At 35.5% G+C, this 22,535-nt stretch overlaps 1 protein-coding gene across 1 annotated transcript; it reads right to left on the reverse strand.

Annotated features, from left to right (window-relative positions):
- Positions 1 to 403: 403 nt before the first annotated feature.
- LOC131857391 (chitinase 5-like) lies at positions 404 to 17,462 on the reverse strand. The gene is made up of 3 exons (XM_059209911.1): positions 17,210 to 17,462; positions 1,081 to 1,214; positions 404 to 475 (listed from the first exon to the last, which is right to left on the reverse strand). Exons 1-3 carry the CDS (start codon positions 17,460 to 17,462, stop codon positions 404 to 406), a joined length of 459 nt encoding a protein of 152 aa, XP_059065894.1.
- Positions 17,463 to 22,535: the final 5,073 nt, after the last annotated feature.

The following is a 22,535-nucleotide window of genomic DNA, read 5'->3' on the forward strand; positions in this document are numbered from 1 at the left end:
AACCCCATCCAACAGATAATCCCTTTGACCTGTGATTAGGACAAAGGAAGCCGCTAATAAATCCAGCGAGTATAGTCGGCAATGTGGCATACCCTAGCTCCAACATCTCTTGCCATGCAATATCGTACCCACCTATCTCGTCATCCTCAAACATGCGACAAAGTGCCTCTGTCCCACCCCGCTCACTCAGATCATAGTATACTAAATTGCCCATCACCAGGATACGCAAAATTTGGTGGACATCCTTAGGTGTCACCGTCATCTTTCCAGTCGGCAAGTAAAATGTGTTATATTCACTATGTCAGTGCTCTGCTAAAGCTATCAGTAATCCCCAGTTTATCAAAGGCTGGGGCATGTCAAGAAGGGAAGCTAAACCACACCTACCAATGTGGTCTCACTCTGCCTAGCTAAGATGGGGTATCAACATCCATGTCTTCGGGAAACGTTCCTGAGACTGAAGAACGAAAAAGTGCTGCTGCAATCAAATCAACTCATCATATCAGTTTCTTGATTTATCTATCTATCAGTCTATTTTACTCAATTGAGATTGTTGTCAAATCTCATTGAGCCCCTATCAATGACACTCATCCATCATGAGGTCATTATCAGTTTTCTCTCATCTCGCACGTGCATTGAGATAATCAGAACTGATCATCAAATTTATCAATCAGGAGTGCTTAATCAAAAATCAAATCTTACCCTATCAAAAATTGAAAAATCAGAAATCAAATCTTACCCTTTCAAAAATTAAAAAAAATCAAATCCAATTGATAGAAAATTTGACGAATCAAATCAATTTATGGAAAAATCAAATTAATTCATCAAAATCGTGAAAAGAAATCATCACCTAATCGACAACATCGAAAAATCAGAAAAAATGACAACATTGAAAAATTGTTCAAAAATCGAAAAATCATCAGAAAACCAAAAATATTGAAAAATCATCGAAATCGAAAAATCGTCAAAATCAAAATCAGAAAATCAAAAAATCATCAAAAACCGAAAAAATAAAAAAATCACCAAAAATTAAAAAAACCAAAAAATCAAAAAACTCAAAAAAAAAAAAAAAAAAATTCTAACCCCTGCGGTGGCGCCCGCGGCGCCGCCCATGGCAGCACTGCCCACAGTGGCACCGGCGGCTCCGCCCGCGACGCTCAAGGTGCCCACGAAGCCAATGGCGGCCACCGTCGGGCCTCCACCGCCCCGCCTCTTCCCTTCCCGCCCAAAATTTTCAAAAAAATAATATTTTTTTAATATATTTTTAAAAAAATAAAAATGCATGTATAAATAATATTTTGAGATGCGAATTGATTTTTTTCAAAAAAAACCCAATAAACCCATTTTACTAATCGAAAAACCCATCTCAAAAATGCATTTTTTTCCCAACCCAGCTGGTGAAAACGCAAAAAAATGATTTTTTATGCTAATAGCTAATTTTTAAAAAAAAATCAACAAAGCTAGATTTTCTCGAAGTACATATTAGTGGACCATATGCCAGAGGATGCTCATATCACCAAACTCGCTCGAACCTATGCTGGTGATACGGGATCACCATTTCCTTCTTCTAAAGCAATTTTCTCCAACAACTGCAGTGCACAAATGAGGAGTGGAAAAATGAATTCACCTTTTTAAATTCATAATGGGGCATTTAAGTGGGATTTTTATTTCACTTATTGTTAATCATCTAATCAACTAATCAGTCTAGCAAGACAGCATTTTCAAATTTCTTATCGGGAAATGAATCGGATTGACACTAAAAATCATTAAAATGTACAAATTTAAAAAATTTCAGAAAAGAAAAATCCAAAAATCGCGAAAAATTCAAAAACATCTGAAAATTATCCGATTCATCTCCTGAGGGGGCATCCTCACATCAATTTTCATCAATCAGAGTCTGGGGCATCATATCGAGATTTATCATCTCCAAAATTGAATCGACATCATATTGAGATTTATCATCTCCAAATCAAATCAGTATCACATCGAAACCAAATCCACATCAAATCAAGATCGAATCTACATCCTATCAAAATCAATATTAGCAACATCATCAATCGAGCTTTCTTTGAACCAACGCGTCATCACACATCGCTTCAAAGAGGGGCAAAATGTATACACCTAAAAATGGTCTGAAGATAATTAATTAAATACGCAGTTATTTGATTAAATCCCCTTCTCAATTAATTGAATTCACAAGCAATTCAATTAATTTCTTTATTCATCTACTAGTAAATAAATCTACATGATTTATTTATATAGTTCATCTCACATTCCTCCTTTGATTAATTAATTATAAATTAATTAATGTCTCCCCATATTAATCAATTCTTCTAATCCCTAATTAAGATTAACAAACTCAAGTTTGTTGAGATTAATTACCATTTTCCAATTATTTGAATTTCTAAATTCAAATGAGCACATGGCTCCTAACTTTAACCACCCAACCTAAACATCCCCTAACCTAACCCATTCAATCTAATCTTGGGTCTAACTAACCCTATCCTATCTTGCACATTCTAACCTCCTTATCCTAACCTCTCATGGTGTCGATATTCTCTCCTTGAGACACATGGCACTTTTGCCACATGTCTCCTCCCTTTGACACTTGCCCTCTCATGAGCAAGGCTCCTTGACACTTGTCATCACAGCGATTACAGGTGTCCCTTCCTCCAACCTCTTCTCCAACTTCCTCCATCTTGGCCCTTGATATCTTCAGATCAAATCCAGACCATTGATTCCTGCCACCTCGGTTTTGGCCTTGGAAATCCTATAAATACCCCTCATTTTGGAGCAATAAGGATCCCATCTCATATCAATTTAGGCATTGTTACTATAGGCATTTGCATTTCACTTATCTAGTAATTAGCTTTAGATTTATCATAGCATGTTCATCTAGGTTCTTAAATCATGCATTTCATATCATCTCCATAGTTAATCATGATCAATTAGCTACAAAACTCTTGAGTTGTCACTTTGGAGGTCATTGCTCCACTGAGAGCCCATCAATCCAACACCTTCAAGGTCCTCAAGAATAGAGGAAAATGGGACATTTCAAGGAAGGCTTATAGTTTGCATGTTTGATTTAGTTTTCAATTAAGCTTTCAATTATGTTTTTATTGTCTCATTATATGTGTATGCCTCTTATACTAACCACATTTTTAGCATCATAGTAACTATTATGCATGCAACAAGTTTGGGCATAGAGCATTTGAGTGCAGGTCTGTTATATAAAACACTGGAAGATATCTTTAAAGGAGTCAAGGAGTTTTTCCTGAATCCTCAATGAACCAGAATCCAAACTGGTATAATGCTTGTGACCATCAGTCAGGTGGTGGTGGCTATCAAGCGGCAAATGGTTACAGAGCAATCTGTTTGATTTGTAATGGTAGCAGTCACACTGCTACAACATGCAGGAGGAAGAATGGTAGAATGAATAATGGACCATGGAGAACACCTAGAATGGTTTGCTATCATTGCAAAAAAATGAGACACCCTGCCAGATTGTGTAGAATGAGAAATAACATATTAGATGATATATCGGTCACTCTGGAAGGAAATATTGATGTTGAAACTATTCAAGCGGATATGAAGAAAACTTGGAAAAAGAAGCCAGAAGAAGTGTCTCAAGAAGAACTTGTTTATGCACCTAGTGTGGAAATCTCTGAACTGGCAAACTAAGCTACAAATAAGCTTAGGGGGAAACAAATCGGTGAAATGTTTGGAACCCCCGATTTACATTGGTTAAAGACCTTAACCGGTATGTGATACCTGTCAATTGGCAGGAGACTGGAAACGGTAAAAGGCAAATTAGGGTTTACGCCCTAATGATAGAGCATTTTTTATGGTAGGTGAAGAATTCGTTTAAAAGGGATTTTCAAGTCATTTTCACTTATCAATTTACGAGTGAAGAATTTTTCAAGTGCAGAGCGACAAAAGGCGATTTGCCTTGCAATTCAAAGAGATTTCAAAACTTTGAAGAAGAATCAGAAGATAATATTAATCGGTCAAGTGTAGAACTCAAAGTAGTAATCCAGCAACCGAAGTAGTGTATGGTGAAGCAGAATTTGCAAGCCCTAAATCTCGACTTGTGAAGGTATTTTTTGAGTTTCTCTATTTATCATGGCTTCTACATCGCACTCTAGTTCTATTGCACCCATTGATTTAGTAGATTTCATCCAACGGAAGGCAAAATATAATTCCCTATCCCAAATACCCACTGGTGTTATAGTTGAGGAAGGTATTTCAGATTATATTGATTGTAAAATTGAAGACCTAGTTTCTCTAGTGATCCATTCTCAGTTAAGCTTATTCTGCGCGAAGGACAAGAAGATCAAACTAGAATACAACATCTTGGAAAAGAAGAAGCTTCACAATGTGGTCTATTTCCTTGAAGAATTTACAAACGATCACATCCGCATCATTCTAAGCAGAGTGCAAGGTGACAAAATGTATCTTTAGCACACACATGACATCACACTCAAAGCTATTCATGCCGTCACTGGTTTCTATAACGTTGGAGATGTGCTAGCCCTAAGGAAAGTCATTAAGATAGAAATGACCAAGCTCACCGGTTCTGTGAGTGACCAACGGGGAATGACCGTCAATACCATCAAGGATGATCTGGTCAAATATGCCTGCATGGTGATAGGTTATCGGACATTCCATGCTAGCAGAATTAACTCTGTCTCTATTGTAGCGGTAAATGCCACCTATAGGATAATCATGGAAGATGCCTCATTTGATTTATGCACCTATATGCAAAGGCAACTTCTGGTGAACCTAAAGTCACTTAAATAGGACAACGCCTTGAAATGTAAATTTGGACAACTATTGGTCAGATTGTTCTTCTACTTCCAAGGCTATTTCCAAGGAGTTGGTGATATTCAGTTGTCTATTGCCCAACCGGTTACCAAGCAAATCAGAGAAAGTCTTCAAGTGGTTGGAACCGGTTATGCTGAAGTCTTGAACAAATACTTTGGTGAGTTCAAACGCAAGATGAGCCAAAGGGTGAGAATATCTAGTGATATTGTGAGGAAGTATGAAGAGGACATCTGCTTCACCATTAGAGTAGATGAGTGTATAATAGAGGCAGTTGATCCTAGAAAAGAAACGGTGGAACCTATGGGATATGAGGTAATATATTATATGCTAGATGGGTATGCTTCTACCCTACTTGCCTCACCACTTGATCCTAAGAAGAAGAGAACCGACACCTATCTGGAAAGGGTTACATTGGTTGAAGAGCCTTCAGTAAACAAGGGAAAGGCAGTGCCATATGTATTGACACGAGTTACTTCAGCAAGTCCTAAAGTGATCAAGCAGTCATCGGCAAAAGAAGAAACTAGAAGTTGCACCTGCCAAGGTATTTGAGAGGAAGTGGAAGACAAAAGGCAACACACTGGACTCAGAGAACACAGAATCTGAAGAACAACCTAAGAAGACTAGGAAAATGAGGAAGAAGACAAAGACAACTAGCAATGAACTGACATCATCAACACTGGTAAATATTGATATTTCTTCTTACAAACTTTTGACACATTGTCAAAGAACTATTGAGAATATTAGAAGAAAAGTGTTGAGTGATTTAGTAGATTATTTTCATGATTTCAATGACAATGAGAAAGAGAAAGTAGAACAGGAAGTCACTGAATATTTATGTATTAATGACCAGTCGCCATCAGAAATTAAATCTATGACACCAGATTCTTTATACAATTCTTTAGATAACAAATGGTGCATTGCCATAGAAAAGGAATAGGAAATAAGAGAGGAAATATTTGCTCAATATTTTCCTGATGTGTCTAATTCAGAACTTTATGAAGTTATGGAAAAAATATAAAGGCCTCTTCTTCATGAGAAGAAGGAGACTCTTGTTGCTAGAAGGGAAAGTCCCTGAAGTGGTAAAAGATACCCACTCTCATGCCAAAGTTGCTCTGAGGTTGTACCAAGTGTCCGAAGCCAACAACAAGGTTGAACAAGAACCCAAAATTGAAAAATCGGATGAGGTGTATGACAGTGCAGGAGAACCGGTCACTGAACAAATGGAACCTATTGACGTTGATGCTTTGGATGGTGAAAATGTCACCCCGGATAAACAAAAGGTTGACAAAGAGCAAGCGAAGAATGAGAAAAAGAAACAAGAGGAGAAAAAGAGAAAATAGGAAGAGAAGAGGAAACAAATAAAAGAGGAGAAAAAGAGCAAAGAGGAAGAGGAGAAGAGAAAAGAAGAAGAAAAGAAATAGGAAGAGGAGAAGAGAAAAGAAGAGGAGAATAGGAAGCAGTAAGAGGAGAAGAAGAAACAGGAAGAGGAGAAGAAGAAGAAGGAAGAAGAAAAGAAATAGGAAGAGGAGAAGAGAAAAGAAGAGGAGAAGAAGAAGAAGGAAGAGGAGAAGAAAGAAGAAGAGAAGCCAAAAGAAAAAGAAAGGAAGAAGGAAGAAGAGAAAAGAAAAAAAGAAGAAGAGGAGCAAAAGAAGGCAGAAGAAGAAAAGCAAAAAGCCAACGACAAGGAGGAAGCAGCAAAGAGCATACAAGTGGAGACCCCAAAGGCAACTGGTAGTCAAGCCAAACCAACTGACATTACCAGTCCCATTGACCTCCAATATACAAACGAAATGGAGCTATTGCAAAGAATTAAGCTTACCCAAGAGCGACTGGAAGCGCTAAGGAGGAAGGAGCAAGATGCTATTCAAACTGTAGTGGAAACTCTTACCAGTTTGATTCCTGATACCTTCCTCCCAAGTACCAATTCCTCTCTACCTCAACTGAAACTCTTATGCATAGTTCTAGAGGACCAGGTGCAATGCCTAGAAGATGTTACTAAAGCCAATGCTCAAAAGAAGCATCAAAAGGCACTGAACACTGCCTTAGTGAAGAAGTTAAATGAACTCCAGTCTGAACTTCAGAAGGCATAGAAGGGCATAATATATGCTATGGATGAGGGGAATCTATTGCTTAGTAAGATATGCCAACCCCATCTATTCTGTGATGATGTACTTGCTCAGAAAGACAAACTACAATCTGATTTATAGACATACATAAGCACCTTCAAGATGCCCTATGATTCCTTCACCACATATGGGCAAACCGTTCACTAGTTTCAACTCCAGACTACAAGAATAGAGTTAGAGATCAGCAACCGGACACGAGATTTGTAGGAACTTCAACTGGTTCTACTACCAAGACTGCAAATAATTCAAAAATGCTATCTCAATCTGGATGCCTTAACGGTCACTCAAGAGATGAGTACATTGGATACCATGGAGGAACAGGTTTTCCAGATACAAACGGATAGTGAGGTTGCTACCTCATTGCTTGAGTCATGGTCTTTATCCATGAAGACATTTATGCAAGACTTAAAATTAGTTTTTGACAAGTTTCACTCTTTATTGTCATAAACACTTATGATTTTAATGATAATGAGAAACTGGGGTTATTCTATAGTACTTTGTCATTGTTGGCAAAGGGGGAGAGTAGTATTTTGTATTTAAAATTTTGATGCATTTTATGTATACTTTCATGTTTATCTCTGTAAGGGAGTAGTATACATTGTATTTTCTGCAAAAGGGGTAGTGTATATGCTTAGGGGGAGTAATTTTGATTATGGCATATTTTTGTTGTAAAATATTTAGATGTGAAAATTTTTCCTATGTGTTGCCATCACTACCAAAGGGGGAGATTGTTGGCATTTTTGAAGATGTTGTTATGATTGTCATTGATGGAAACACACTTTCTTTGAGATCACTTTTTGTACCTATGAGTTATGCTCAACCGGTATTTGTTCCAACCGGTATTATGTATTACAGTCTTTAGACTATCGGCGTTCTGCAGAAAGTGTTTACCAATCCCACGCTGTATGAAGACCCAAGCAATATGAAGACCTCAAGCGGTTCGAGGATCCCTAAGTGGTATGAAGATGCAAAGTGGCAGTTATCATTTTCCCAGTCTTCATTTTAGCAAACCGGCAATTGGTAAAATGTGTGAACCGGTAATCGGTAAGATATGTGAACCAGAAATAGGTAAATGAATGAACCGGTATTACTCTATGATGAGTTACCAACTGGTATTATTTTGTGATGAGTTATCATCCACCGACACTTTGGTAGTGATTCTGTGTCGTGTTACCAAATGTGTCCAGATGCACTAAACCTAGGAACTTGCAATGTAATCCTATTGGACCGACATGAAATCAGATTCCTTTATAAGGACATCACGTCTAGGGTTTTAAAAGGTGGTTATAGTTTTGTGTGGTTGATGAAGTTTTTTCATGTGCGATCATAGAAGAAGATTAGGTCTATGTGAAGAAACAGAGTGTGAAGATATTGAAGACTGATGTAATGCTAAAATGCATTAACAATGAGCTATCAAGGATCTAACCAAGCATACTATGCTAGTATTTAGATCACTCACTTGTTGATTACTCACATCTTTGACAAGTTTGTAACCCTTAACCGGGTAGGCTTGGCAAAGCCTTTGTAAATCCTCTAACAAGGTGGTTCACAATTGTGAATCTGAAATCTTCTCACAAGGTAGTTTTTAATCGGACTTATCTCCTAATAGAGATTGAGATTCCTAACATGATCTGTTCTGGTAAAGAACATTGTATGACCTTAACCGGTTTGGTTACTATTCTATAGATAGTTACTTGTGAGTTTCATCTCACCGTGGTTTTTCCCATTTGGGTTTCCAAGTCAAAAAATATTTTGTTATGGTGATTGTGCTTCTATGGGTGAATTCCTTATTTGTTGTTTGGTTTGCATTTGTGTTAACCGGTTTGTTAGTAAAATTGTTATACCGGTTTACTGCTAAACTATTTAAGTGTTTAAGTTCAGTAATTATTGGTATACTAATTCACCCCCCGCTCTTAGTATTCATCAACTCTCATGGAGGCAATCAAGCCCCAAAATATTTGGATAGAGGAAATGGGCTATGAGGTATATGCATTAATCCTTGATGCATATGCAAAAATTCTGATTGATGGAGTAATAGATGAGGCAGAGACACCATATGGAACTACATAGAAGAAGACTCTAGAGGTTGAAACAGAGGTCAATCGGAAGAGAAGGGAAAAACAAGAAGGAAAAGCAAGCAAATTTGTACAGGAGGTCTCAAAGGACATAAAGGCACTTATTGATGTTGTCCCGAAGAAAGGGAGAAAGAGGAAGGATTTGGTAGTTCACATTGAACGTATAACTTTAGGTTCTGAATTAGAGGATAACACACCATTAGCCTTCAAAAGGGTTGTTAGGAAGAAACCAAAAGATCCTAAGGTAGAAGCAAAGATGCAACTAGTTAGAAAGGTCACAATCAAGTTACTAGTTCATAAGCAAGCACCTAAGGCTATACCTACAGTTGCATCCTGTACTGCTAACAAGAGGAAGTAGAGTGACATTTATTTGGCACTTGAAATTGGTAATGTAATTATCATACGACCCAAAACTTGTGCATAAATTGTAGATGAAATAACAAAATATGGAATGTTGAAGAATGTTGAGTTTTATTATGAAAAATTAGAGGTTGATGAGTAGAGAGAGGTAGAGGAAGCAGTCATGTTATACTTACATATTTATAAGAAAGCATTAATAGAGATAGAAAATCAAATATTGGCTGAGTTATATAACATGTTAGATTCTAGAAGGTTTTATACTATGCAAGAAGATAAAAACATTAAAATGCAAGAACTTTTAGCTATCTATGTTAGTATTGCTCCGGATGAGATGGAAAAGACAGTTAAGGCTGCAGATAGAAAGGCTTTTAACATCAAACACAGGATAACTAGCCTGATGCTAGGGAGAATGAATGAAGTAATAAAGGAAACTTAGAAAGATTGGATTAAATTTTTGGGAGACCATAGAGGATTCTTTACTTCATCAGAGACAAAGACAGATACTGTAGATACCCCAGTTGAAGGGAAACGAAAAGGGATTATGGGTACTCCACCCTCAGTTTTGAAGAATATCAAGATAGTGGAAATTGAGTCACCGGTAAATACAAATGTATAGACAAATATTGAAACACCGGTTAATATAGAGAACATTGTACAGGATACTAACATTGAGGATAATTTTCCTCCAAATACTAATGTACAGGTTTAGGATAATGTTCCTAGAGAGGAACTGACAGTTGCACAGACTGCACCAAGTGGCAAAGCCACTGGTGTAAGTGAGGAGGTAATAAAGGATAAATCATCAGAGAAAACAAAAGAATCTGGTAGGATACTAGTTGGGAGTTCATCATTATTGACAATTGACACTTCTCAAGTTGAAAAGAAAACCATCATAGAGATGAGTCTCACAGAATTGATGATGATGGCTGCTCGAAAACTGATGAAGGAAGGAACCACAGACAAGGGGATTATAGACCAGTCAATAACTATTTTGCAAAGATTAGTCCCAAATTGTAAGATTGAAAATGAAGTGATCCCTTTCGGCAAGCTTAAGGTAATAACTTCGCACATATCAAAATACTTTCAATCCTTACAACAAATCTCCAACCGACAAGCACTTGAAAGATTGGCTTAGGCTAAGAGAGCCACTTTTGATCATATCAATGAGACAAAGAAGAAAAAGATTGAGGAGAAGTTAATTGTAATTGAAAATTATTTGGAACAATGCACTAACATATACAGGGTATGTTGCAATACTAAAATACTTACAGCAAATGTAGATAAAAAGATAAAAGAGGTACATGAGAAAATTGCTAGTATTGCTAACTCTTTTGATGGATTAATTTCACTAACAACATCAATTGATAGTCAAATTTTGACTTTGGAGAACCAAATTTCTTCTTTTGAAAAGGAAAGAGATAAAATCATTCAGAGAGCTAGAAGTTTGAGAGGTTTGGTGAGTCCAAGATTGGATTCACTCTATGTACATAAGAGGGAATGCATGGATATGCAGGGAAAGCAACACCGACAAAGGTCAATGAGAAAGAATATCTTGCATTTTCATTGAGTGGACTTGCATCTATCTCTGGCACATTCAAAACTGACTAGGATACTTATATGGAATTACTGGAGAAAGCTTATCCAGAAATCTTGAAAGTGGTCAAACTCTGGTAAGATATTTTTTGGAGGTATTCAGTGTACATTTCTTATTCTTTGACATTTTTTTTTACAATTCTTTTTGGGCATTGATGTTAAAGGGGGAGTAGTATACATATGAAAAGTAATGAAATAATTTCATACATTTGGGGGAGTTACAGAGTTTTTGGAATTTTAGAGATATGGAGTATTTTGTATATTCAGCGTAGGGGGAGCAGGGTAGGATGAAACCGGTAGATGAAACCATGACCACTTTTTCACATGAGTGTTGCCATCAATGCTAAAGGGGGAGATTGTTGGCAATTGAAACTCTATTGTTTAGGTTTCACTATTTTGTCATTGATGGCAACATGATTTTGGGTTCCGACTTCATATGGTGTACCGGTAGGCACTTCATAGATTCTACATTAGCACCGGTAGGTCAGGAAGATTTCTTTGGTCAATAGCAATGTAGGCCGACATGCTATAGTAAATGTTATTGGTATTGGAGGCTGACATATCTTGGATCCGGCATCAAAAATTTGTGTTAATCTTTACTCATTTATGTTATATGACTGACTTGTAATCTAATATTGTATATATCTTTGTAAGTTGTCATAAGGCATAAATTTTGTATATGGTGTATAGGATAGACTGATTAGATCATTTTGATATGATAGGGATGTAATGGAATGCATATGTGAATTTAATTATTCAGAGAGACTATGTATGTGAGGAATTTATTGTAAGGGTTATTCTAGTAAAGGGGTTTAGGGTTTCAACCAAAATAGATAGAGCTTAAACCAGAACTATACTATGGCATAGAAGATACTATCTTAGTAGTTCACACTTCTATGGATTGTTGTTTGGAATTTTATGTAGTTAGTGAGGCTCCTATTGTGATTGAGCAGTGTGCTCTAGGCTGTAAGCCTTCCTGCAAGTACAGGCCCATCATATATTGTAATATCTCTTCATATCACCAGTGCACTGATATTGTGGGTCACAAATCCCACCATGGTTTTTCCTCATTGAGGCTTTCCATGTATAAATATGTGTGTTATGGTTCTCATTTATGTGTTTGGGTTATTGATTGCTTTACTTCTTTCAATTTTTTTTATACTGGTATACTGGTTGGTGTATGAATGTTTTGTGAAGGCTGAAATATTTTATTTCGATATTACATTGATTCACCCCCCCCCCCCCTCTCAGTGTTATTGGTTTCCAGCACACCATCAACATCCTGAATCCCTTCTAGAAGGTGCACCAACACCACCTATGCATAACATCAAGGATCTTCAATAAAGCTTTGTCAGTGAAACCCTTATTGGATCAATAAAGCAAGCTTACTAGAACATAAGATAGCATCCGATCATGGTCAGTACCAACTGATTGAAACAAGCTTTAGAAGCCTATGAACCATCCATACAAATATATTGCAACAACCAGATCATACCGGTGGCAATCAACTAATTATCTTCCAATCTAATCCACCTAATAGAAGCCTGTAACCAACCAAAACAACAAGTGTTGACATTAATGACAAAAGATCAGTGTAACACATAATCAATTCCATCATATGGCCGACAGTATGTGTCCTATAATGACATTATTAAGAAAAGGCATTGCATATATAGATCACATATATGATTTTGAAGACAATGACAATTCTAGAGATGATACTCAAAATGCTACCACTTGTACATCTCCTAGGGTATCTCATGAAAATGAAGAAAAATTCAATACTCCTATAAATGATCTCTCTAATGGAGAGACAACATTGTAGAGAAACATGACACCATCTTCTTCTCATACACATACTCTAGTGCAAGGTTAGCAAGGTAAAAAATTTAGTGTATCAATCCCTCTAGATTCTTCTTATTCATCTAGAGCCTATCTTAATCATCAACATATTTGTAGGGAAGATGATGTTATGAATTTTATTCATGGTATTTCTCCTCACATACCATTAAGAAAAGATGAAGCCTTAGATGATAAATACCCTTCTTCTTTACTAACCAAAGAGGACATGAATATTGATGATAGAAAGGGGAACCTGCCTACAAAGGATATTCCTTCTTTATATAATTCTCTCTTTGACCCTTTTATGTGTCCTTACACTACAAATTTTGAAGAAATGTATAATTAAAGCCCTTCTTCTTCACAATTGAGAAAATTCTCTGAAGTGGGATATGATATGATTTCAAAACAAGGATATAGAGGAAAATGACTTGGAAAACATGAACAAGGAATTAATATCCTATAGACCCTCCCATACACTTTACTAAAGAAGGCCTAGGATATCCCAATTCTCAAACATATATGGAGAATTCTTGTAAGGTTAAAATTATTAAAGAGTATTTTACAAGACATAGAAACTAATGCCCATCAAAACATGCTTCTACATTAAGTAATCCTCCTTCTTTACTATTTGTTTTCCTCAAGAAAAAAATCAGTCTCTTTCCACTAGTATAGCTTGTCCTACATCTGCATGAATCACACAACATAAAACAAATTTTTGTCACACTGGTATTCATGTTCTCATGCGACACCTAGCATAAAACAACTTTCTAGCCTATGGATTTGATGGCCTCTCTTGGTTTTATTTCCATGGATCACCTAAATAAGATAACTTGTTGGCCTGTGGTGTCCACATTATCTCTTGTTTCCTCCTCATCATCTCATACCTTTGCTATTTTTTGGATCATGGTTCATCATAGGATGAATTCTCTTTCTCCTTTAACTTGACCACTTGTGTTCTTGTAATACCATTCTGAGAATGAGATTAGTGGTAGAGACATTTTTATTATCAAGGTCTCTTCAACTAGCTAACTTGGAGCTTTTTGTTTATGTACTAACCCCTTATATGTCTTTTGTATTAGTTTTCTCTTTGTTTGGATTTTTAATCTTTGTCTTGTTTTGTTTGTTCTTGCATATGATTATTTGATTTAAGGTTATAAGATTGACGGCTTGGTTCATTGAAATTAGTAATGTATTGTCTCCTTGTGATCTCACTCTTGGTTGCCCCTCTCTCTTGATCATCTTTCTATTTTTTTAATAATTATTTTCATAGGCTCGTACTCTTGTTAATTTGGGGGCTAAATGTAGCATAAATTGTAATCAATTCGATTCACACCTAATATTTGTGCTCCTACTTTAGTGTGTCCTATTTTCATTCCCCCTAGGCTTATTTTGGCCACATTTTTTCTCCAACCCTAATGTAACCTATTGAAACAATTGAGTAGCCTCCATCCTGGAGTTTTCCTCCCCCCTTGCTGATTTTTTAGTCATATTTCTATAGGACTAGGGCTTGGTGACACCCTGGGCCAAACCTGGGTGCCCCACCACGCTGGTGCACCTTAAACAAGACCCAATTCAAAATCCTGTTGGGATCTCTCCCTCTGCAATGGATTTTAGTCCTCATGGCTAGACTTGATCGTTGGAGGTTAGCCTAATTAGTAATTTCCATAGGGAACACTATATAAAGATATCATATTAATTTATTTTATATCCAAGACTCATCCATAGCATTTGCACATTCAAGCATTTGTCATCAAGCATTCTCAAGCATTAAAGGTAGCATTTTATCCCACCATATCCTTCAAACATTATGGACAAAAGTCACATCAAGCCTCATGGAAGGATGTGTGTTTCATTAGGTCATTCATGTTCATGTGGTTGTCATGTTATTAAATCCGAGATTTGTTATTATATCCAAACTGCATTGCATCATCAATCTTCCTATCAACCATTGCAGATCAAAGTTATATCTCCCGACATTTATTTTAGTATTTACATTACTCAATTAAAGGTTAGTTCCTAAACTAGGGTTTGACTAAAGGAAAACCCCTATTTGAAATCCCTTTTCCTTTATTTTCATGTGCAACTAGTTGACTTGAGAGCTATGATTAAATATTTTGATAGAGTTGGTGATGACCAATAGGTTTAGATTTTGAGAGAATGAAAAGCAGAGGACCAAGGAGACCTACTATCGTAATCCTAATTATTCTACCTGAACTTCTGATAGTGAATCCAGTGTGTCTCCCTAATCTAGAAAAATATATCACTTGCCTATCTTAGAGTTATAGGACTAAGGCAACCTAACATCCTAGTGTTGACAATTTAGCCTAAACTTCTAGGAATAGGTTCTAATCTTATCCTTCTACATAGATCCCTATCCATGACTCTATTTCATATCTATAGAAGACTATTATTACTATTTTACTCTAATTGTCTATTGTTTTACCCTAAGTCAAAAGGGGAGAGAAACATTACAAGTGAATCTAATGAATAGTTTAGCCTTTTGCCTAATTGAATTGTGGGTAGATCTACTGAATTCATCCCCCTTTTTAATGTAGTGTTCCCTTAGGTAAGATTAGTGGTTTTGTTATCTTATCTAGTCAAACCCTAATTTTCCCAACCATTACACATGTATCATGAACATATAATCTCAATGCAAAAATATCAAACAAATTATGGATGCACGATAAGCTAGGTGATAAAGCTAGAGGATAGGATACTAGACATATGCACTCTAAAATGTTAAATGGGCCCACAATTGTATTGTGAGCTTAGAGCCCTTTCTATTTTAACATGCATGTAAATATTTTTACTCCATCTTCTACTATGAAAATATCATTTAGCTTTTCTTCTTCAATAATGCTTATTTGGTTGTAACTAGTGAATCTATCCATCAATTTAAGCTTTGAAAGTTCAACCGAGTTTCAATTTTCTCATATTCTTTCTTGAATGCAATGATTACGTGTGACACCTAATCACTTCTTTCAAGATTCCAAATAATTTCTATTTCTAACTTTTTCTTTGATTCTTTCTAAACTTTTGACACATAGTTTTGATTCATGCTATAAGTTATTTTACTTACTGGTTGTACCCTAGGCATTAAAGAAATTTGGTGAATGAAAAGTTGTATCTATACATCTTTGAGCTACTTGTAAATCCATGCAAAGAATATTTTGTATTCTATGAAATTTTTGAGCAATGCAATATTTAGTACTACAAATTTCTTGTGGCAAAAGAGATTCAAGGGATGCATGTAACATGTATGGGATACATGTTTGGAAATAAAAAATAGATGGTCAAATGTATGGAAATGAGCGTAATTGGAGAGGCATACAGAATTTGAGGATCAACATAACTTTGCACATAAGTGTTTCATTTTTCAATATCTAATTTTATAAATTCATTACTTCAAAATGATAGATGTAAAACTATATGGTAATTAGCATGGGTATGCAAATTTCACCATTATTTTTTTTGCCCACTTTGAGGTGTATGTGAATCCTACCACTAACATGTATTTCAAACTAAATTATGTACACTCAGAAACATGTATGTAAATTAGGTATTCATTCAAAAAAGGATACCAAGTTCAACATCAATAATGGACCCCACTATATTAGAATCTACAAAATAAAGAAAGATATATAATAAGTAGATTTTTTTATACAAGTTAAGATAAAGACACTTGCGAGTTGAATTTTCTATTAATGATCATTTGAGAGAGAATAAAAAATAGGGTTAGAGATATTCTCCCTTTGTGAAAATAGGTGTTGTAATCCACACCTAGTGCATTGGCCAGAGGATGACATGGTATTTAGAGGATTATCATGCTATGCAACCAAAATTTATCTAGACATGATGATGATTATATATTTAAACACTTATAAATGCTTACAAGATCAATAAATAAGCAATATAGTGATTGGATACACCCCTTTAATAAGTTTCATCCATAACATGCGAGGAATTGGAAGAGATAGAAAAATAGTACATGAAATGTAAATGTAAGCATATGAGCTATATATGAGCTATGCAAAATAATTCAATGTTATGAGTGCGCCATGTAATAACTATATAAAGTATATAAAATGGTAAGGCAAGGAAAGCACATAAGATAGCAATAGTAACATACTTTTTACTCTAAAATATGAAAGTCAAAATTATAGAAATACCTATATCTAATTAGACGAGACGTTAGGATAGACAGATATTAACTTTCCATGACATATATTAACTGTGATAATACTAACGTGATTGCCTACATATGAACGAGCTTCTTGGTGTGCTTATTGTGCTCACACCCTTTATTTACTTATTTATTTATGCGAAGCTTTTGGAATTCTAACAAGTGAGGTTGGGACCGGGGACGACATGCAAACTTTTACACAAGTATACATTTGCTGCCGTGGTCACAATCTTCTACAGATCCAGAGGGAGCAGGGGCAGCAGGCGAAGGCGGAGATTTAGCATTACATGGGCCTTCCTTGCAACCTTCTCCGCAGTAATCTGGAGTGGTTCCACAGTACCCATATTTGCTGCAGCACTCTCCTGCACCGCACCCACAATTCTGTGCTGACCCAAATCGCATCTCTCCAACGATTATCAGCGTGGCCATCAATAACACTAAAATCCTTGTATAACTCGCCATGCCTCAAATCTTGTTGCTCTGATTTGCGAATTGTGCGCATCATGTGTGGTATTTATAGGTCTCGAGGATCGCTCCATCTGTTTCAACGTTAATGGCTTTGTAATAATCTTTCACGCCGCAGCCGTTTAAAACTTTATAATTAACAGACAAAAATAACATCAATAATTAGGATCGCTCCATCTGTTCAAATGTTTTCAATTCATTGTAATGTTATGAACAATGAGGATTGACGTCATTAATGTGGATTAACGCCTTGGCATGGACTGTTTCTGCACAAAATGGGTTTGCTAAAATCGTACACTCCAATAAATCCAGCTCTATTAAAATTTTATAACTAACACGCAAAAATATCATCAATTCAGACGTTTTCTTGGCTTAGTGATGTCCAAACAAGAAGAAGAAGATCGGTGATGGTGAGGATTGACGCGATTATTTTAGCTGCAATTGGCGGTAATGTCTATAAGTAATAATGTCATAATAGTTATGTTCCTATGCTGGATTTGAATGCACATTTGGTATTAATTATGAAGGAATTGAAATTTAAAAACATTGATAATCAAATGTGTATCTAGTAAGGAAGGATATATAATATAATTTATATAATTATGTTTATATGTGTTTATTTAGATACTTGGTTTTAGTGTTTTGGTTATTGATCTAATTGGGTTTACATATTTATTGTTACCAGCAGATTGGTCTAGGTTATGGATCGGTATGCGTTATCTATTCCAGATCAGCACGACACGTTATGGAGATGATTTATTGATTGGATATTGTTGTAAATGTATTGAGCCGACATGATGCATCGCATCAAGACTTATTTATAATTGATTTAATTGTAATACTTTTAGTGAGCTGACCCACACATTTGGTCTTAGGTTTAGTATATATGTAAGATCTCATTTGTGAGATGACAGATATGATATGGTTATGGTATGGTATTTTAACATGGTATGTGGGAATATTGAAGATCATATGAGCAGACCATTGAGAAGGTTCAAGGAAGGTTTTAAGGTGTTTATCAGAGCTTAACCGATACCGAATCCGGCATTGAAGATGCTATTTTGAGCAGTACATTATTCTAGGACTTAACCATCCTACTGTAGTCATTGCAACTCCCATTTGAACAGTGTGCTCTAGGCGGTTGACCTTTCTACATGTGCAGACCCCATTTGTATACACATACTATCTACAGTAGTATCATCTGATTGTGGGTAAGGTTTTCCACCGTGGTTTTTCTCCTTACAGGGTTTCCACATCAAAATCTATGTGTTATGTGTTGTGGATATTGTTTCTCTTTCTGTTTTATGCATTAAGTTTCACCAATATTGATATTAACTGCTAATCTGTTAACTGGCATTAAGTTTGATTAAGTTATAATTGGGTTGAAATTCATTGACAAATGATTCACACCCCCCCCCCCCCCGCTTCTCAGTTGTCCTTTCGTTTCCTAACAATTGATATCAGAGCTAAGTCCTCTTTTTGCAAAGGCCTAACAACTTCAGGAGATCCTATGGTAAATAACATTTTCAGGAAGGACAGTACAAAACTTGATGGAACTAACTATGGTATATGGAAGATCAAAATGGAGACACATCTGAATTGAATTGGAAGAGACATATGGGAAGCTACAAAGAATGGCTATGTTGGTCATACTTAAAATCAACCTAATCCACCGACATTGGGCAAGGATCAGGAGAATGATTGTAAAGCATGAAAAGCACTTTTGAGCACATTATTTGATCAACAAATTATGGGATTATCAGACCGGTCTACTGCTAAAGCTATTTGGCATAAATTGGAGACATTGAATGAAGGAGATACCACTATCAAAATTGCAAAACTGGAATGTTATCGGGTCAGGTATGAAAATCTGAAAATGGAAGAAGATGAAAGAATTGCTACTTTTATGGAAAGAGTTAATGAAATTATTTTAGGAATACAATGTTGTGGAGAATCGTTAAGTGAAGATGAAATTGTTTCTAAAGTTTTAAGAGCTTTCCCACTAGCATACAAAATGAAAGTAACTGCTATTAATGAGTTGAGAACAATGCTTAATACATCAGTATCCAGAGACACCTTGGTTGGAAAACTTTTAGCATTTGAGCTTGAAGAATTTGGTCCTGCTGCTAAAATTAAGACAGATTTAGCCTTTAGAGCATCATCATCATCATCATCTATCAAATCTGATTGGAAAGCATTGTATGCAAAAGAACTTGAAGATATCAGAAAGGAAAATGAAGAACTAGAAGAACTTGGAGCACTATTTGCAAGGAAAATATCTAAAAGTCCAATTGGAAATAATTATGAAGGTAAAGCACCATTTAAATGTTTTAATTGCAATAAAGTTGGTCACATAGCATCTAGATGTTCTGATAGACATACAAGATTGAGAGAGGAAGCTAAAAGAACATATAAGCCTAACCCTGAATATTAGAGATACAGATTTAAGAAGAACAAAGATAAATTTTGTTACTATGTTGATGAAGGAGTTACAGATGATTCTGATGAAGAACCGACAAATAATGGATGGGCATTTGTTGCAATAAAAGAAGATCAACTAGCACCTATTGTTCCACTGGTAGAGCAAGCCCTAGCAGCTAAAATTAAAGAGAAAGATGAATGGATCATTGATAGTGGATGTTCACATCATATGACTGGTGATAAAAGTAAATTCTTATCTTTTTAGGAATACAATGGAGGTCTAGTAAGATTTGGCGATGATAAAGCTTATTTAATCAAAGGAAAAGGCACTATATCCTTGGATGGTAAGTACAATACTAACAATGTCTATTATGTTGAAGGTTTCTAGCATAATATTTTGAGTGTTGGTCAATTAGTTGAAAAAAGATTTCAGTTACAGTTCAAGAATGGAAAATGCAAAATCAGAAACATAACTAGATTGGAGATTGTAAACGGTAATCAGACTAAAAGTAATATCTTTCCTTTGAACAATATTGATTGCATTCTATATTAGGAGAGATGAGTATGCTGGTAAATTTGATCCTAGAAGTGATGAAGGAATATTTCTTGGTTATTCATCTAAGAGCAAGGCATATAGATGTTTTAATAAAAAATTGCAGAAGATCATTGAGAGTGCTAATGTGAAGATAGATTAACACTTTAGAGGAAATTCAAGGTATGTAGATTCTAAACCGGCAGTTGAGATGATCATAAATGAACCAATACAAAATGCACCGATACAAAATATGGATCCAGTCACACCGGCATCATCAAAGAATTCCACGGTGAATGAAGAACAACAACATGTGAATAAACCCAGGTATGTAAGACTCAATCACTCAAAAAATCAGATAATTGGGAATAAGTATCAAGGTGTTATGACAAGAGGAAGACTGGCAAATGAAGAGGTATGCTTAATTTCTCAAATTGAACCAACATCTATTATTGAAGCATGTCAAGATGAACATTGGATAAAAATAATGGAAGATGAATTAGAACAAATTGAAAAGAACAATACATGGACATTAGTTCCCTGACCTAAAGACAAAAATATAATTGGAACTAAATGGGTATTCAAAAATAATTTTAATGAAGATGGTGAAGTAATTAGAAACAAAGCAAGATTAGTTTGTAAAGGTTATTCACAGAAGGAGGGAGTTGATTATAATAAAACCTTTCTACCAGTAGCTAGAATTGAGGCAGTTAGATTATTTCTGGCATTTGTAGCTCATATGAACTATAAAGTATATCAGATGGATGTAAAATGTGTATTTCTGAATGTTGATCTTGAAGAGGAAGTCTACATTGAACAACCTGATGGATTTTCATTGACAAATGATAAAGATATGGTTTGCAGATTATGGAAAGCTTTGTATGGATTGAAGCAAGCTCCTAGAGCTTGGTATGCTAGATTGGACAAATATCTTTTGAAGCTTGGTTACACTAAAGGTAATGCTGACAACAACTTATATTTCAAAGTGACTAATGATGACATCTTGGGTATTGAATTTTTTTGTTGATGATAACATTTTTGGAGGAGAAGATGGATTGTGTAAGGACTTTGCTAACAAGATGTAGGAAGAATTTGAAATGTCTATGATTGGGGAGATAAAAAAAATTTTAGGATTGTAGATTTCACAAACTGATAGAGGTATATTCATATATCAAAAAAAAAACTTGAAGGAACTATTGAAGAAATTTGGTATGGAAAACTCTAAACCAGTAAGTACTCCTATGACTACAACTGATAAATTACCATTGAAGGATAATTTAGCTCATGTTAATCTGACAAGATACAAATTTATGATTGGAGGTTTACTGTATTTGATATGAACAAGAACTGATATAATGAATGCAGTATGTATTGTTTCAAGATTTTAGAGTAATCCTATAAAAAATCATAAATCGGTAGTATAAAGGATTTTTTGATATCTACAAGGCACAACAAATCTTGGTTTATGGTACCCTAAGGATGAAAATTTTGATTAATGTGCATACACCAATGCAAATTGGGTAGGTGATGTAGATGACAAAAAGAGTACCACTAGCAGAGCATTCTTTCTTGGTAGCAAATTGATTTCATGGATAAGCAAGAAGTAGAGTTGTACATCATTATCAACAGCAGAATCAGAATATGTTGCAGTAGCAACTAATTGTACTTAGGTATTATGGATTCAGCAAATCTTGAAGGAGATAAAGGTAAAATGCAAAAAACCTATAATCATTTATTATGATAATTCAGCAGCAATTGATATATCAAAGAATTTGGTATTTCACTCTAAGACTAAGCATGTTTCTATCAAATATAATTGTCTAAAAGAGAATGTTGAAGCAAAAGAAGTAAGATCAGTTTATGTGAATACTAAAGAGTAGATTGCAGATATCTTTACAAAGCCTTTGCCTAAGGAAACCTTTGAATATCTTAGAGAGAAGCTTGGGGTAATATGCTCACCGACAGAGACTTAGATGATTGAAGATTGGCATCAAACTGATAGGAACTAACAAAGAAATCATTTTCTCGGCTTTGATGGAGGAGAGCTACTTCTCGGAGGGAGTAGTTGGTTGTATGTTCTGGCATTTATTCTTAATTGCTTTGGCATTTGATGTCAA

Source organism: Cryptomeria japonica, chromosome 1 (assembly GCF_030272615.1).
Source record: "Cryptomeria japonica chromosome 1, Sugi_1.0, whole genome shotgun sequence".
In the NCBI taxonomy this organism is placed as follows: Eukaryota; Viridiplantae; Streptophyta; class Pinopsida; order Cupressales; family Cupressaceae; genus Cryptomeria; species Cryptomeria japonica.

Coding starts and splice junctions, on each gene's coding strand:
- LOC131857391 (XM_059209911.1), bottom strand. CDS start 17,462: ATGGCGAGTTATACAAGGATTTTAGTGTTATTGATGGCCACGCTGATA. Junction 1,215..17,209: donor TTGTGACCACGGCAGCAAAT/GTATACTTGTGT, acceptor TTGGGCGGGAAG/GGAAGAGGCGGGGCGGTGGA. Junction 476..1,080: donor CCGCGGGCGCCACCGCAGGG/GTTAGAATTTTT, acceptor ATTTGATTGCAG/CAGCACTTTTTCGTTCTTCA.